This window comes from Phoenix dactylifera, chromosome 3 (assembly GCF_051530095.1).
Source record: "Phoenix dactylifera cultivar Ajwa chromosome 3, Ajwa_hap1_PhDact_Kaust_v1.1, whole genome shotgun sequence".
Classification (NCBI taxonomy): Eukaryota; Viridiplantae; Streptophyta; class Magnoliopsida; order Arecales; family Arecaceae; genus Phoenix; species Phoenix dactylifera.
Genome location: NC_143192.1, coordinates 11,538,229 through 11,555,422, shown reverse-complemented (window position 1 = coordinate 11,555,422; position 17,194 = coordinate 11,538,229). Strand labels below are relative to the sequence as shown.

Here is a 17,194-nt window from a genome sequence, read left to right as displayed (position 1 = left end):
AGATAAATCCAACCTGTCCGCCAGTCCACAGTCCCAGAATTCCAGCTCTCCCCAAAAAGGAAAACAATACGCTCCACGAATCCCCCCCAAATCGCGGTTTTCAGCCTCCTCGGGGATGCAATTTGGGAAGCGTAAATCCAGGAAGCCCACGATTCCTCCTTAATAATGTCCGGTACCAACTACCTTTCCAAGGCGAGGCGTAGGAGAGGACCGGAGGAGCCGAACTCCTAAATCCCCTCTCTATCGCTCTCTCCCTCTCCCACTCGTCCTCCTCCTCCTCCGCCTTCTCTCTCCATCGCCATCAGGAGCTGGTTGAGAAAGGTAAAACGAACTGCGGTGAAATAAAATAAGCATTTACCGCCCAGGACAAAACTTGTATTCTACGCCGCAGTAGGAAAAGATATTTCCTATTATTTATAATATGAGCGATTCGGTAGCGGACTCGTCCAAGCCGGACGCTGAGGTACCGGCTCCTTCTCCCCCCTCCAAGCCGGACGCTGCCGCCGGCGCTCCCGCCCCTCGTCCTCCTACTGCTCCCGAGAAGGAGATGGCGATCGCTCTTTCCCAGGATCCAGATGAGAACCCGAACCCTGACGCCGACTCCGATCCTTCGTGGTTCACGCCCAAGAGGTACGAGCTTGCGCTCCCTTTTCTCGTTTCTTCTCCCAGTTGATGAGGTCATCATTCCAGGGGTTTTGTTTTGTTTGCCATGGTTTTTGGGGTTTTTGATGGAATCGGCATGGAAAGGGGATTCTGGTGTTGTTTTGTTTTTGGAATATGATTTGAAATGTTCGGTTTGAATCTTGGAATTTTCCTCTGGAGCGAGAAATTGAGGAGGAAGGAGGGAATTCATGAGGGAGTCATGGTATCGAGCGAATTCTTGGATTTATGGTTAGGGCATGTGTCTCGAATGCTGCAAAAGGAACAGTTGAATGGTTAGTGCTTCCGACATGTAATTGATGTAAATGTCGAGACCAGTCTGGGAGAATCCGGGATTCAGCCATGCCATGGTTAGATGGGGTTGGAAGTGGAAGTTTTTGAGTATTTGACTTGGATCTCCAAGTTATGAACGTCAGGAGTTGAATCCAGGTGTTCTTGTTGTCCATCCCTCTTTTCTCTTTGCTGTTTCCGCCTACATTCTGGCAAACTACTCGTTCAGGAGAGCTGGCTAGGCAATGACAGTGGAGCTGTGCAAAATGGTAGCCTTGGTAAAGAGAGGTACCAGGGCAAAGGCTCCAAGGGAAGGTTGTAGCTGTAGAGAGGACGAAAGGGGTTAAAGCTTGGGAGCTAACAGTCTTGAAGGTGGTGCCTGCAATCTTTTATGGGGCATGTAACTTTAGCACACGTGATGTTCGTATTATCAACTAGTATCTTAGGTGTAGGATATTGGTGACTTCAGCCCATGTTATTCATAATGTTTAGCAACTTACGAGTATCTGTATCCTATATGGCTTGATTGCCATAGACTAATGACATTTTCAGTGACTGATTGGTTGCCATTTCTGCAAATAAATAGCGACATGAAGTGCAACCTGTTGGATGTATGCATGATGGGTGCACTAATGTTTCTTTTCAAAATAGGTGGAGTAAATTTTGAAATATGATTAGTAGATTCTGTCAAGCAACCTTGTAACATCTGCATGCATGATTGTCATTAGATTCAAAGATCTATAGTCAAGGACATGTAAGTAGGTGAACTTGAATATAGCATGATATCAATATGACATTGCCTGTAAGGGACTCTTAAGTTGAGTACCCACTAGGAATAAGGCATTCGTTGTCAAGAATATTAACGACCACAAAGTGCCACCAGTTGAACTGATATATCAAAATTTCTGGGAACTTCAAATAATTGACTGATAATGGTATTATGATGAACTGCTAATTTTATCTGGCTAATTAATCATCATTTCTTTCAAAGAAATTTTATTGGCACTCGAGCAGCTTAGTAGTTATGCAATATGATTGCATCAGACTGTGCATCCCTTTCAATTGGTGTGTCCTATTGTTTCAACAAACATTGAGGGTGAAAATCACTTGTTTTATGAATGCATAATACTGTAATTTTCAAATAGTGGACTAGTTATTTTCATGCAATTGGTTAATTATTTTAGCATAGTTGAATTACTAACATGTCTACTTAGGAATATCTTCCTGTTGGACTGATAAACGTCAATTGTTTTGTGTATTTTCAATAAGTAACCATGACTTTGGTGCAACGTTGTTGGTAAAAATATGTAAATATAACTATCCACCATAAAGTAATGATGTTATGAGAGTGGTTAGCCTAGAGTTGTTGATGGCAACTGATTATGCATTTGGGAAGTGCGACCTATGTACTTGGCAACTTAACTAGCAGTGTCCCTATCAGATATGTAATGGATATATAATGGTTGCCTATCAAATATTCTATTGCTATAATCTTTTAATATATATATATATATATATATATATATATGTATCCATTATATAGATATATATATTGCACTTTGCATGCATCTACTGTATTGGGAAGCATTTATCTAGATGGGAATATGCAAATCTAAGCTATATTGATTGGCGAATTTATAATATATTTTTTTTTTGTTGGGGGGGGGGGGGAGGGCGCTAATGTCCCCCCTCCCACTGACTTTGGTAAAATCCTTTTTTTTTCCCTTGAAGACACTACATCTTAGCCCTTTCTCAATGCAGACTTCATCAATTGGTGGCCTCCTCCCATCCCAGCTCAAGTCCCAACCTTTAAAGACTTCTAACCCACCCAAATCCCAAACTATAAAGATTCCAAGTTGTTCTGCAAAACAACTCATCACAACGCTCCACAAATCATGGTGGATATAAGATGTGGTTCTCGTCCATGAATCCTCTTAATGATTAATGCTTTTTTTTTAGCAACCCCATTAACACCCATGGTGCTCTCATATTAAAATGAATTTTACTTTCCACAAAAATAAATTTCATGAAAAAATTGAAACTTCTTTCTCTCTAACTCTCATATGCAGACACCATAATTGATGCCTTTTGTCCTTCCATATTTCAAAATAAAATGCAGGCTTTCTAGAAAATAAGTGAATTAATGTAAAGCTTCTTTCTGTCAGTTCACCTATCCTAAAACTTGGGGATGCACAATCCCCATAATTTTCATAACCTCATTAATATTGGCTTGGATTAATCTGTCAATGCATGTCCAAGGACTCAAATCGAGCTTATTGTAATGGAAATTCACTTGGAGCCATGAATGTGGTGAAAAATGGATTGGGTAATTGAATGGGTGATCAGTGGATGAAGTTTACCCACTTATATTGAGAAGGATATTTTTGATAGCATTGCCACAATAAATGAATATGCAACACTTCCAGAATACATAGACTCATCATGGACAAACATGATAAATGTTGATACAATGAACAATATTTTATACTTGAAATTCTTGTTCATTAGATAATTTTTAATATATTTTTAGTTTAAGATGAATTGAATGTTACAAAGTCTTAGCATTTTGCATCTTGTATATAAAAGTCGTCGCTCTACCGCTGCTATATGGCATGACTATCTTTCTCTCTTGCCTTGTCTTCGATTAACAAGAGCCTGATCAGAATCTTATCTAAAGTTCATAAATTATTCAATGAAGTATATGTGTTTGTGAGAAATAAACCACAGATTCCATCTTATGCTGCAAGAAAATTTTAAGTCATATGTGTATTCAATATCTTTATGTTGTATGGTAACTAAAAAATGAACTCGTGATTTATCAGTATGAGGAAATATAAATTGCAATATTAATTATAGAATGAATTAAATTATTAGAACTTTTATTCCACATGCCCACTTGAACTCCTAGGCCCTTAATAGTGTCGTGTCACTTGCAATAGCCTTAAACTATCTTTAACAGTGATAGTATGCTGCCCTTCCGAGATCGAGCTTAAGCCCTTACCCTTTTCTCCTTTCTATCACTGGAGCCTTACATCCGTGTCCAAATTGGTCATCTTTCTGAGGAGATAAGATGGAGGAAAATGTGGGGAGAGGGTAATGGGGCAAAAGAGAAGAGGGTAAGGGGCCTAGCAAGCAGTAAAGTCAGGGTCTTGCTGGAGAGGTGTGTGAGGTGGCTGTATTGAGCAGATATATTTGATCTCTCTCTCTCTCTCTCTCTCATCCCTTTGAGGATCAAGGATGCAAGCTCCAATCGATTAATACCAAACCAAGGTTGTCTTGGTCTCACAAGCTCGGTTCAAGGGGGAGCCGACTAAACTGCATCCTGAACAAACTGAGCTGCTTTGGGATCAAGTTGTCTGGGCATATCAGCTTCACTTCACCCCTGAAATGGCTGGTTCATGGGCACTTGATATGGCATGCCCAAACTCTTGTGGAAATATGTGTTCTTTGTTGCAATGGTTTAAGGGCATGTCCCTGAACCAGCCAGTCACATCCCCCTATTTGCAGCAGGGAACATTTCTTGTCAAAGTTGAGTTTGGAAAGCTTTTATTATGAGTTTTTTTGTTTGTTTTAATTATGGTGGCTAAACTGCACCATTATTTGTGAAATTTTTTTCGTATGAGTACATAATAAGTAGTTAAATCCTTTATTCTAATTTCGAGCATCTCGCTCATTATCTTTTATTATATGTGTCTGTGTGCATTATACGTGCATACATACAAATTCTTAAGCAAATAATCATTCCTTTAGTGTCATTCCTCTTTTAACTTTGGAATACTGTTTGTACTTTATGTTCGTTTTGCACAGTTGGTCATGACCTTTAGCTTGAGACAAATTGTATTTTGTTTGCAGACTCCTTGTGATATTTTGCATTATCAACATGTTAAATTATGTTGATCGAGGAGCAATAGCGAGTAATGGTGTAAACGGCAGTCGTCGCACTTGCACGGAAAGTGGAACATGCACTTCGGGTTCCGGAATTCAGTAAGACAGCTTAAAATCTTTTGGACTTTTTTAAGCTCTAATAATTTGCAAAAATGTTAACCTAGAATATATGATTATTAATTTTTTTGATCCCTTCACTAATTGATATGAGATTCTCATCTGAATGCTTGGAACACTTTGACCTTTTCTTATCAGGTATAATATGTCATGTTGGCACAATTGCTTTATGGTAGCCAATTGCTTCTGGTACATACTAGAGTATCTATGAATTTAAATGTTATACGTAAATTGTTGAGTAATATTAATAACATGTGAGAGATATGCAGCACCCAATTGCATCTAGTTTAGCACTATTATCTTATTATTGTAATGAAGTAAAACTAGAAATGTTATTTATAATCTTGCTATGCTTTGTCTATCTTAAGGTAAAGCATGTCAGATGCAATTTGCGATTATTGTTTCAATATGTTGAAGTTGAAAAGGGCTTTTAATTTTGCGATTTTTAAGTGAAGTCGGCAAGCGATTTGCCGACTTCACTTAAAAATCACGAAATTTTTTAAGCCGTGGGCGGACCCCTATTTCATTCGAAATAGGAAAACCGGCCGCGGCCTCGCCTGCCGTGGCCTCTGCCGGCCCTCCCTCTCTCCTCCTTCTCTCTCCCTTTTCCTCTCTCCCATGGTACCGTGTCCTCGCTCGTCGGTACAGGCCCAGCACCGCCCGTATTGGCTCATGCCGCCAGAGAATCGATATAGTGACCGGTACCGGTTCCTCCGACCTTGACTAATATTGTTTGAGGTTATTTATGACCCTTAGTGAGTTAATGAGATATTGGCTTTGGACATTTGTTGACATCATTACCAATTATAGAAAATGTGTATGTACTCCTATGTAGCATGTGCAAGCATGTGACTACTCAAGGAGTACATGTTGGAGGAGTGCGATCTTATTAACCAATGGAATTATGCTTGGTTCTTGTAGTGTTAGATTGCTAATTGCAGCGCAAAGAGTATATAATGCATAATTAATCTGATCAATTGGCAAAATGTTGATAAGTGCAACAAACATGATTGATTAAAAAGGATGGAATTGCTTGTTAACAGTTGTAATCTTATCAATCCATCGGAAAGCTATGATTTCCACAGAAAATGATATGTTATGTGAATGTACAATGCATTTGACTAAGTGCAAAGAGTACTGATTGGATGGGCATGTTCTCATCATCTAATGAAATGTTACCCATTACTTAAGTTACAAGGACAAATTCGAGTGGACGCAGTATTTGTGGATTGTTGTGATTTCAGAGGAATTAGAATATTACAGATGGCTCTTATGATTAATTTAATTAATTGAAGTTTAGGAATCAGATGACTTTATGCTATAGCTTAATGAATTCACTTCAGACATAGGGTATCTAATTTGATATGCTTTGAAATACTGGACAGGGTTAAATGTTCTATTCCTTCCTCTAAATTTTACTGTTGCACTATCGATATGTTTATATGTTGTCTAAGCATCCAAACTTTTAAGTTTACCAAAAAGGCAAAAGTGATAGATAGAAGGATCTAACTTTCGATTTTTAATATTTTCACAAATGTGTTTGCGGACATGAAACTAAATAATGAATACTATCAACATGGTTTAGCTGTGGTGATTTTGATAGCAGCTGTGTCTAGGGTTCAATTTTTGGGGTTTAGGGTTTGATGCATTTTGATCTGCTTTTAAACACTAGACGGGGTTTGTCTTTTCTTTCGTCTATGCGTTTTGGTATGTCATATATGGTTTAACGATTTTAACTTGTTAAAATTACAAGAAATGCAAAAGTGATGATCTAAGTTGTGCCTTTTAATATTCTGTGAAGTTTATAGACATGAAACTAAATAATGTATACTACCAACGTGGTTAAGGCTGAGATGATTTTGACTGTAGCTGTTGGGAACTTCTGCCAGAAGGCAGATATAATAATCGAAGTAATACCATGTTGTATCCATTTTGAAAATCTTTTTCCAAAATATTGATAATTTTCATGCTAATTAGTGTTGTAAAATATTGTTGTTAAGCTAATATATATTTCTATCAGAAAGGATTTCCTACTTTACTTTATATGTTTTCTTAGAATTGGAAAACTTAAGCAACTTTTCTTTTTCTTCTTAATGGAATAACAAATATTTGATGCCCTATATTAATTTTATTATTTATTCCAAAGTAATTAATATGCAGACTTCTTGTATATTTTTATTACAAATATTTACTTATGTAGGTTTGACTAGTCCTGCTTGTTAGAAAGCCTATATATCATTTGTAGTTGTACCCTGTGTTTTCTGCCTTGACACAAATGACCATGACCTAAAGTCCCTACAGGCTTTTTATCTTTTTATATGCATCAAAAAGGATGTTTCTATTGTGGATTAAATGTGTGATGTTGGACATAATGCATGATAGACTTTTTGCAGACTATATCTTCTGAACCTTTAGGTCTGCATTGTTTTCTTGCTAAGACTTAATGTTCTCTAGATATTACTATGGGCATCATATTGAATCATATACTTACTCTGTTGTTAAATCCTGTTTCCTGGAATTGAGAGGATCTGGCACTGCTCGCCAAGGTCCAAACTGATGCACAGATCAGTTCCCATATTTGAACTCCACTATTTTTATCTTCGGCAACAAGTCTTCATCAACAATGCCTCCCTTGATAATGGTGGGAATTTGGAAGTAATTTAATAATTTTGATTGTAGTGAAGATCATTGTGTTATCAAAATATTTGCTAAAAGTCTGTTGTGATGCCTCTAGATCTTGTTTAAGTGCGAATCCTTTGAATTGTCACTAGGGAAACAAAAATGTTGTGTTCAATTGCAATTGAGCCAGTTTTATTCTAGCAGAAATTTAATTTAAAGTAGTATTAGTTGCAATAATTTAGCATGCACGAGGTCTGTAGATCATCAACATAAGTGTGGTACGCCATACCATACCGAACTGGGTAGTACGAGGCGTACCATATCGTACCAGTTCAGTACACAATATAGAGGGCGTATTGACACTCGGTACGCCGAATCAGGCTCCGTACCGGACGTACCGATGCAGTGATAGGGTGGCACCGGTATGGGGCCTGGTAATGAGATGGCGTACCTTGAACATAAGGCTGTGATGACAAAACAATACAAAGATAGTATATGCATGACCTAGGCACTATGAAGGCTAACTCGTCTAGTAAAATTTTCTAAATCATACTCTTTACTTCTTAAGTTAAGAGGAACTATGTAGTTTCACCATATAACATATGTTTGAAGTATGATGGAGATGGAAGAATCTATAGCATGTGTAAAATATGGGTGGAATTGGAGGTATGTACAGCATGTGCGTGAAATATGGGTGCAATTTGAGGAATTGGAAGCTTGAATCACAACAATACATATAATAATAGCAAGTAGACTATCTTTCTAATTGCAATAACATAAGCTTAGTAAACATTTGATTGTTCATATATCATCTAAATAAAAGGAAATGATTACAAAACATTAGAAAAGAAAGAATTTTCAAAGCATGCATCAGTCAGTTACCTATTCAGGATGCCTTGTCTTGTTTCTTGCTGTATTTTACTCTCTTATTCTGAGTTTAACATCTTAACTGCTTTATTATTGAAATAGGTGGATAATATTCTTATTAATATTTTATATCATATCCTGTGCAAATCACAAACTCTTTACTATGGTATCTTAGTACTTTGTTAAGCAAGCAGGACTCATTTCACATATAAAGTAAAACTTTCGTTGTTGTAGTCAACAAGAACTTTTCAATTATGCTACTATTTAGTACAAGCAAATCTGGATGACATTAGCCCTTCATCCATACTCGATCAAGTCTCTTGTTGGTTAATTTTCAGTTAATTGCTTACTATTGCCCATTCTGTACAGAGGAGATTTTAACCTGAACAATTTTGAGGATGGTGTGCTGTCATCGGCATTCATGGTTGGGCTACTAGTCGCTTCTCCAATATTTGCAACATTAGCAAAGAGGTTGGTTTTCTGGGCCAATCCTTTTATTTTTAGATAGCTATCTTTTAAGGTTACATTAGGTTGGTTTTCTGGGCCAATCCTTTTATTTTTAGATAGCTATCTTTTAAAGTTAGATTTCCCAATTTTTGTTTTTGTACATTTTACTTCTACTTGATGCTGCTTCATTAAAGCCGTGATTATGATGTTTTTTTCATTTGACTCCTTTGACATCAGAAATTACACTTAAATATTTGACAGTGAGTATGCCATGTAAGTCATATCGAATAATTGGAAGTTAATATGCCTATGATTTGGATGCTTGATTTTTCTTTTTGCCTTTTGGATAGAACATGTATTGATTCTATGGAGATTCTAATTGGAATTTCTGGGTTGTGAGAAACAGTTCCATGTATTTATTTTGGTTCTGATGTTGCTGCTGTTTTTTCCCCAGTCATAATCCTTTTAGGCTTGTTGGTGTTGGACTGTTAATCTGGACTATTGCTGCAGCTGGTTGTGGTTGTTCATTTGATTTTTGGTCAATCACAATCTGCCGGATGTGAGTTCCTTAACTGATTGTTCATGAACTATTGGAATTTATGATTAATTATGAAGCTTCCAATGTTATTAACAATGCAGTGCATTCTGCATTTAGGTTGGTAGGTGTGGGTGAGGCTTCTTTTATAAGTCTTGCAGCTCCATTTATTGATGACCATGCCCCTGTCGCTCAGGTTTGTTTTCTGTTCTGTTGAGGAAATTCACAATATGTTGTTTGTTTAAGAAAATACTGTTACTATTGACCTGTCATTGCGTATGCTTTACCTCTATGTAAGGCATTTATTTGTTTCTCGGTGATTTTACTTATTGCCAATGTCCTTTTGCATGTTGGATTTGCTCATAACACTATTGCATCCTGGATGCTAGCATTACTGACTTAGCAATACACCCATTTTGGTAGTAAATGCTAAAGATATTGCTGTATTAGTCATAGGCCATTGACATTCTGGCTGAGTTGATTTTGAGATGACATAATATTTTACCTGCGGTAACCTGAGCTTTTCATTTTTTGGCTAACTAGGTCATGTAGGATTAGCAGTTGATAACATCTATTTTCCCCTTAATTACTGGTATAATGTGTGAGTAAAGCATTGATGAGTTGAACATATTTCTGTCTCCAAGATGAGGAAATTGCAGCTAGATATATGCATCCATGACTATATACAGAAAAAAGGGGTTGATTTTTGTTTGTAGATGGAATCAGGATTGGATTATGAAGAGATTCTTCATTAGTTGGTTCCATTAAATAACGGTAGTTTCAGATTGTTTTAAGATATTATAAGTGACATAGTGGGTATTTGTCTACTTTACATAGACTTCTCAGGAAACTGAAAAGCATCGTCTCGAATACAAGCCCATTTTGCAAGAATATCAGAGCGTGCTATCCAATAATTACTTATAACATTTTAATTTTTTCAGTTATATGTTTAATATTTATGCGATTGTCTATATAGAAATCTCATTTAGTCTTCACCTAGACCATTTTCAAATCCTTGGTAGGAATCTCTTCATTTGTCTGATTGTAAATTGCTCAACCAACAAGACATTTCCAAACTATTAATTGGCCTTCTAAGCTTCTTGGTAGGCTCCTTTCTTTCCCAAAGTCATTTTGGACAAAAATTCATCAAAGTTAGAGGGTTAGTGATTGACATGAGAGCCAACATTAGAGTGAAAATATGCTGATCCATGAAGCTGACCTATATGGATGGAATAAGATTTATTGCTTAAATTTCTATTTTAAAAAATATTACGGATGCATAAGAAAAGTACATGCAGCTAGACACGTTATAGTTATTGCTTCCTAATATTTCTAGGACAAAAAACTAAGGAATGCTTTCATGCTCAAATTAGCCTAAAGTGGTTTTCAGGTTTTTTATACAATAGTTTGTCTTGAATAGTAAGAAACAGAACTAAGGAGCCATTGCTTGGTGCAATGGTAAAGGCTTGGCTGGACAAGTGCAATGGTGTGGTTTGAGTATGAGGGAAATAATTGTGCAAAAAAAATATCAAAAGTTAGGTCTGTTCCTAGTTCACCCCTCCTAGGACTCTAAATTGCTGGCACCATTATTGGGTAATGGCCTTTTAGTAAGAAAAATGTATCATCAAAGTACTCCTTACAATTTATGATTTAATCTTTTTGGCTAGCAGCACCTCATAGACAATGTATTACTTGAGTTCAACTTTGTAAAAAGATAATGAAACTTGAAAGAAAGGGGTGTCTTGGAAGGTGCTAGTGAGGTGATTATTGGGGTAATGAATTTGGGCTCTAGGGAAGTTACATGAATAAAATTGGTGAGCCGTTTAAGAGGATTTAACATGATCAGACACATATAACTATCGAAATATTTGCTGAAGATAGTGAAATTCAGAAAATTAGTGAAACTATATAAGTAAATAAAGTTTTCCAAATTCAAAATTTAAAATGATAAGGCATTGGACTAGATGGTTTGTTATGGTAATATGGGAATTATGAAAGGGGTTCCCTAGTAAGGCTTGTACTTTAATAAATAAGAATACATAAATTGATTGGAGAAGTGTTATGATACTGATATATTCAAAGCAAGGTTATTGAGAATGGAATTAAACTTATGAATGCACTTTAAAGCTTGGGAACTTGAATGGAATATATCCTAAACTGGATAATTGTAGTGTTTGAGATAACCACTGCTGCATTACCATAAGGACAACAATCAAGTTGTTGAGGTGTCCATCATCAAATGTTCAGCTGTCTCAAGTGTCTCGGAATCGCATTTGAGAAGGAAATGTTAATCAGTTTGTTTGGAAATTAATGCTTTGGTTGAAAGTCCCAATTAAACCAAGTGAAGGATTATCGCTGCAGTCAAGAGTCCAGGAAAGAGGAAAACACCCAAGTCTGCTGATCATTCTCACCTTTCTCAAAATTTGGAAAGGATTAAACAATGAACCAAACACTCACTGGTGTTTAAGAGGGAAACTTCTCTTACATGTAAGTAGCACATGACATGATCTAGTTTAGTCGATAAAAAGACATGAATATATATACACACACACACACACATACATACATACACTTTTAGTAAAAAGGCAGTTGTTGAATTGTTTTTTGACATGATAGCAACTTTCATATTTAGTCACTGAGGCCTCCCTGTTTTTTTGGTTTCCATTAGTACGAACACAATGAGAAAACGGTACTGGACTTTTCAATCACATATTCCCTCCTGAACCATGGAAAAGCTCCTTGTGTACTAAATTTTTTTTTGATCATAAATCTAACTGGTACATCTATGCATGGTCATGGAGAATCTATTACATGCATGAAACAATCTGAATCATCACCATCATCATGATATGGATGCCATGGGTGTTATGCATCAAATTTCTATGAGAGATATTGAAGAAATCAACAATTTAGAGTCCTTGTGGATGGTAAACTCCAACTACTGCTATATCAAAATTTTCCAAAACTTTAACGGATCTGCTATCCTCTCTCCTTCTCACTTATCTGCTGTATCAAAATTTTCCAAAAGTACATCAGTTTACTTTAGACAGTACCTATGATGTAGTCTCAGGCATGGTCTGCTGAACCGACCTGTACCGGTCGGTTCAGCCCGTACCGGACCGGTACTGACTGGCACCGGTCCGGTACAGGGGTATAAAACGGTTCCGACCCAATATGGGTCGGCACCGTTCGGTTTGAGCTTCGTACCGGTGCGAACCGGCTCGGTTCGCACCGGTACATGTTCGAACCGGTGCGAACCGAGTGGTTCGCACCGTTATGAGCTCGAACCGGTGCCGAACCGAGCCGGTTCGCACCGGTTCGCTGCTGAAAATTAGTGCCAGCGCTGTGGCACTTTCAAAATGCCACAGCGTTGGCTAGAGGGGGTCGAAACCAGGCACCGGTACGGTATCGGTTTGGCTCGGTTCGGCACCGGTACCGTACCGTTACCGGAGCCGACCGATACGTCGGTACGATCGGTACCGCGAACTTTGGTCTCAGGGCTCTATCTTGGATATAGTTTATGTTTTTTGTTGTTTTTGTGCTTTCCATCCAAAGCCATGTTTAGGCTTGGATTTTCAGTCGAGTCATATACTAGGACTGCCAAGTAAAAAGGGTTCACCTAGGTGTGATAGGAAGCCTAACCCAATTCCAAACCACCACACTTAATTGCTTGAGCTTTGGCCTTTCTTTAATGCCCACAACCATCACTCATCTTAGGAACGGAGGAGGATGGATGATAGTCTTGGAAATAGAATTGTGCATGTTGAATGTATGGAAGAAGGGAAGAAGGAAGTTAGAAAAGAAAAAAAATATATACAGCATAAATCTGCAGAAATATGCAGAAATCTGCAGAAAACAGCATAGAGAAAAAAACACTGTTCACGTGAACAGTAACCTGATCTGTTACTGTTCATGGAATAGTAATCCGACCCGTTATTGTTCACGGAACAGTAACTTGGCCTATAAAAAGAGAGGACTACAGCCAAAAAAAAGGGAAGAAAGAAATTCTAGAAAGGTGAGTGCCACCATGGGTGAAGCCCTGAGAGACCCTTTTTCTTCCACTTTCATCCTGCTTTTTGACCTATTTCTTCTTGGAGCCACCTTCTTGACCCCGTCATCCTTCATCTCGATACCTTGGTGGAACGCGGCTTGAAGATTCTCATTGGATTGGAGGGACCAAACTCGCAAAAGTAATTATTTGACTAGTTCTATCACCATCTCTTGCCTAGTCCACGTTTCTTGGTCCATCAATCATTATCTCCACCCATCATCATTACCATCGTTGCCATCTATCACATCCTTGGAACTCAAGTTTACTGGCAGTATTTTTTTTAATGTTTTGTTGTGGTTATTTTTAGTTTGCTGCACTAGTTATATTTAATTGATTAGGCTTCATTAATAAGATATTTATTATGTTCTATTTTGCGTTCACATACCTTTATGATGTTTTTTTGGGATGATGAGTATTTGCTGAAGTGTCTAATCAATCGCACCATAATTGATTATTATGAAATCAATCTACACTTGTAGTATAGGTTGCACCAATCTGAGACCCAGTGCAAGGTTAGCTACTTTATTGCTTTGAAGTTGAAACTAGTTTGGCTCTCAAGTTACTAATGGTCATGCTTTTCTTTAATTAAAATAAAACAACATGGAGAAACGTTATTTGCTAAAACTAATTTCACATGAATCAACCAGCATCCATATATAATATTATATGCCATCCACAAAAGGGAAGATAATCTTCCCAAGAATATTTAAAGAACAAAGAATGGGTTTACAATGTTGTAGGAAGCAAACAAGAAGAGAATATGAGATAAACAGGAAGAGAGAGATAGAATGGAGCTGAAATTGGTGGTCTGTTGACCCGATCACTCAAATTACCATGAATCTCTGTAATTACTAAATAGAACCCCATGTTTTCTTTGGTGGCATTACAACCAAAAAGCTCCTAAAGCAGAGCTGGTTACTTATGCAGCTGTTTACAAATATTTGGTCCTGCTATAATGGGCTGAAAATTTGTAGTTAAGTTCCAACCAACATATGAGTGCCCATTCCACTTTAAACACTGATCTTAATCACCAATATTCTAATTATAGATTTATGACATGCTGTTCTGTGTATATTTCTTTTTTTGTTCTATTTGTGAGTTTTTTTTTGCCTCCTAATCTTTATTTAACAAGTCAACTGATTACATTGTTCAATGTCATGGCATCAGAAAACAGCATGGCTTGGAGTCTTCTACATGTGTATACCAACTGGAATTGCAGTTGGTTATGTATATGGTGGTCTGGTGAGCTTCTCTTAGCATGTTATTACATTTCCTCGTTTGTTTTCTTCCTTAAATTGATCTGAGTTAACTAGTAAGTGGCATCCTTTGGAACCTTAAAAATGTGTTGGTGCTTGAACGTTAATGTTACCGGTTAAGATGGTTCTGGTGGCCTCTGGTAGTGATACTCCTTTGGAAGATGAAATACACTTGATCAACCTTTTACTTGTATATAGCTTAGAGGGTTTAAGACTTTAAGTGTCTGCTGTATCTGTCTATTTGAGCTGTCTTTAGCTCCGTGCCATCCAAAATAAATAACTCTATTGGAAATATGTCCAATATAAATAACCATCCATTTACTTTTCCAATGAAAACTATTGTTTTCTGATATTAGATCTTGCATTTCTGTGATTTGTCAAGCTACAGTGTCATTTTTCATTTAAATAATTTTTCAATAGAAAAGTTAAATGCTACTGCAGTATTGAAAAGACAGTGATATGCAGCAAAAATGTTTTGTTGCTGATTGTTCGGTAATTCTGTTAATCTGTATAAGTTATGACCAGTTACTGTGAAACCAGATTTTAAATTTCACGAAGGTTATGTGGCTTACTAATGTGCACTTCCATTTATAATCCCCTTAGTATCACTAAATTTATGAAAGCTGAATTATTCATAAACTGATTTAGAACTGCAAACCATGGAATGCTGTGCCCCCTCAAACCATCTGGTTTGGGGCGTACCCAGTCATACCGGGGGTGGACTGGCTCCTCGATTTGAGAAACTGGTGAGGGAGGGCGAGATGGTCGAAGGAGAGAGAGGAGAAGAGGAAGGGTGAGAGAGAGGGAGAGGGAGGGGGAGGGTCGAAGGAGGCTGGATGAGGACTAGAAGAGGGCTTTGCCCTTGGTTCCTCTGTTTCAAACAAAACTAGGGCTTGGGGTCGGCAGTTTTTTCATTTTGCAGTTTTTAATTGAAGTCGGCAGGGGGCCCTTTTTTATTTTGCAGTTTTTAATTGAAGTCGGCAAGGTGCCCTTCTTTAATTTTGCAGTTTTTAAGTGAAATCGGTAGTGGGGCGGAAGCGCTTTTGCGGTCCTCCTTTGGCCCTCCTTTGGCCTCCTCCAGCCCACCTCTTTCCTCTCTCTCTCTCTCTCTCTCTCTCTCTCTCTCTTCCTTTTTCTTCTTCTCCCTTTCCCCATCCCTTGCTGGCATTCACTTTGTCAGTATGTGCAGGAACGGAACTACACGATACTATATTGTACCATATCGCCAACCAATCAAAACAGGTGCCGGTACCGGTACTGCATATCTTACTGCAAAGGTTTGATAGGAAGAGAATGTACTTAGTGACATATAAGGTTGAGTTAGATGACTCATGTGAACCAAGAAAAGTAAGATGGGCCTCCAATGATGCATCAGGAATTCAAGTATTTGGCCCTATAATGTTCACAAAAATGAAGATTAGGTTTTTAGAGGAGTCTATAGCTATCATTTTGTTAGAAGAGTAGTAGTATTCACCTCAATCACCCTTCATAATCATTAAATTTTGTATTGCCCTGATGGCAATCAATGAGGAATTGCACACAAAAGATGTGTAGCGGTAGTGAAGGTGTTGAGTTGGATGCTTGGTATACATAGAAGGAAAAACTAACAAATTATGCTTAGGGGAAGATAGGTTTCGGTGATGGACGAAATGTTAATAGTAAACCAGCGTAATGGTATGTATTTACTTGTATAGCATTTGCACTCTCTCTTTCTATCAGGGAAAGTTGTGCTATGTATTTAATTGCAATGCCCAGAACACTAGGAAGCACAAATACTTTAGATCACATGCCGTATCTATATTATATTGTTATAACTTATAACATTTTGGAGAAGCAGAAATAATTACCAAATTTTTGAGAAGAGGTGAGAACCAACGGAGGGGGGATAGTGAGTAGTTACTAATTACATATTGTTAGAGGGAACAATTGAACAAAGTCTTCGAAGAAGAATCAATGAAAAATACCAAATCCAATCTTCCATGCTGCGAGTGCAGTCATACAAATAAAGCTGCTGCTGTGCGCTCAGGGAAGGACATCGGATACCCATACTCATTAGATATTTCTCAGATACATGTCCAATATCCGAGTTAAGTATCATATTTTTCAAAATTGAAAAACACTTTGGATACTTTCTGGATGTAGTTTACATATTTCCTTGTTGCCTCAAAAAATAAGGAGGATCAATTTTGTAATCTATTGATATTAGTATTAAAAATGAAACATGGATTATGGTTTATGGAATAATGACTAACGATGAGCTTGTGAAAGTTAATGCTACTGTATAAACTATAAAGTATGGACTATGTTATTTTGATAACCTACTATGCATCGTGAATGCTTTTTTTATAATGTATTTGTGTGTATGCATGTATACATATATTCCTTGGTATACCTTAGTCATATTCTATCCTACTTTTCAAGATTTGTCATATTGGTTATCTTTATCTTGTCGTATCTGTAATCATATCCATGTTCGTGCTTCATAAC

At 37.4% G+C, this 17,194-nt stretch overlaps 1 protein-coding gene across 1 annotated transcript in view; it reads left to right on the top strand.

The window, feature by feature from the left end:
• LOC103705201 (Major facilitator superfamily protein) overlaps window positions 1-17,194 on the top strand; it is a 50,533-nt gene continuing 33,339 nt past the window's right edge. Inside the window, exons 1-6 of the mRNA XM_008788838.6 lie at window positions 1-630; window positions 4,783-4,914; window positions 8,788-8,889; window positions 9,320-9,424; window positions 9,521-9,596; window positions 14,619-14,693. Coding sequence (XP_008787060.4) covers window positions 422-630; window positions 4,783-4,914; window positions 8,788-8,889; window positions 9,320-9,424; window positions 9,521-9,596; window positions 14,619-14,693 — 699 coding nt within the window. The 5' untranslated portion in view covers window positions 1-421. The remainder of the gene's footprint in view (window positions 631-4,782; window positions 4,915-8,787; window positions 8,890-9,319; window positions 9,425-9,520; window positions 9,597-14,618; window positions 14,694-17,194) is intronic.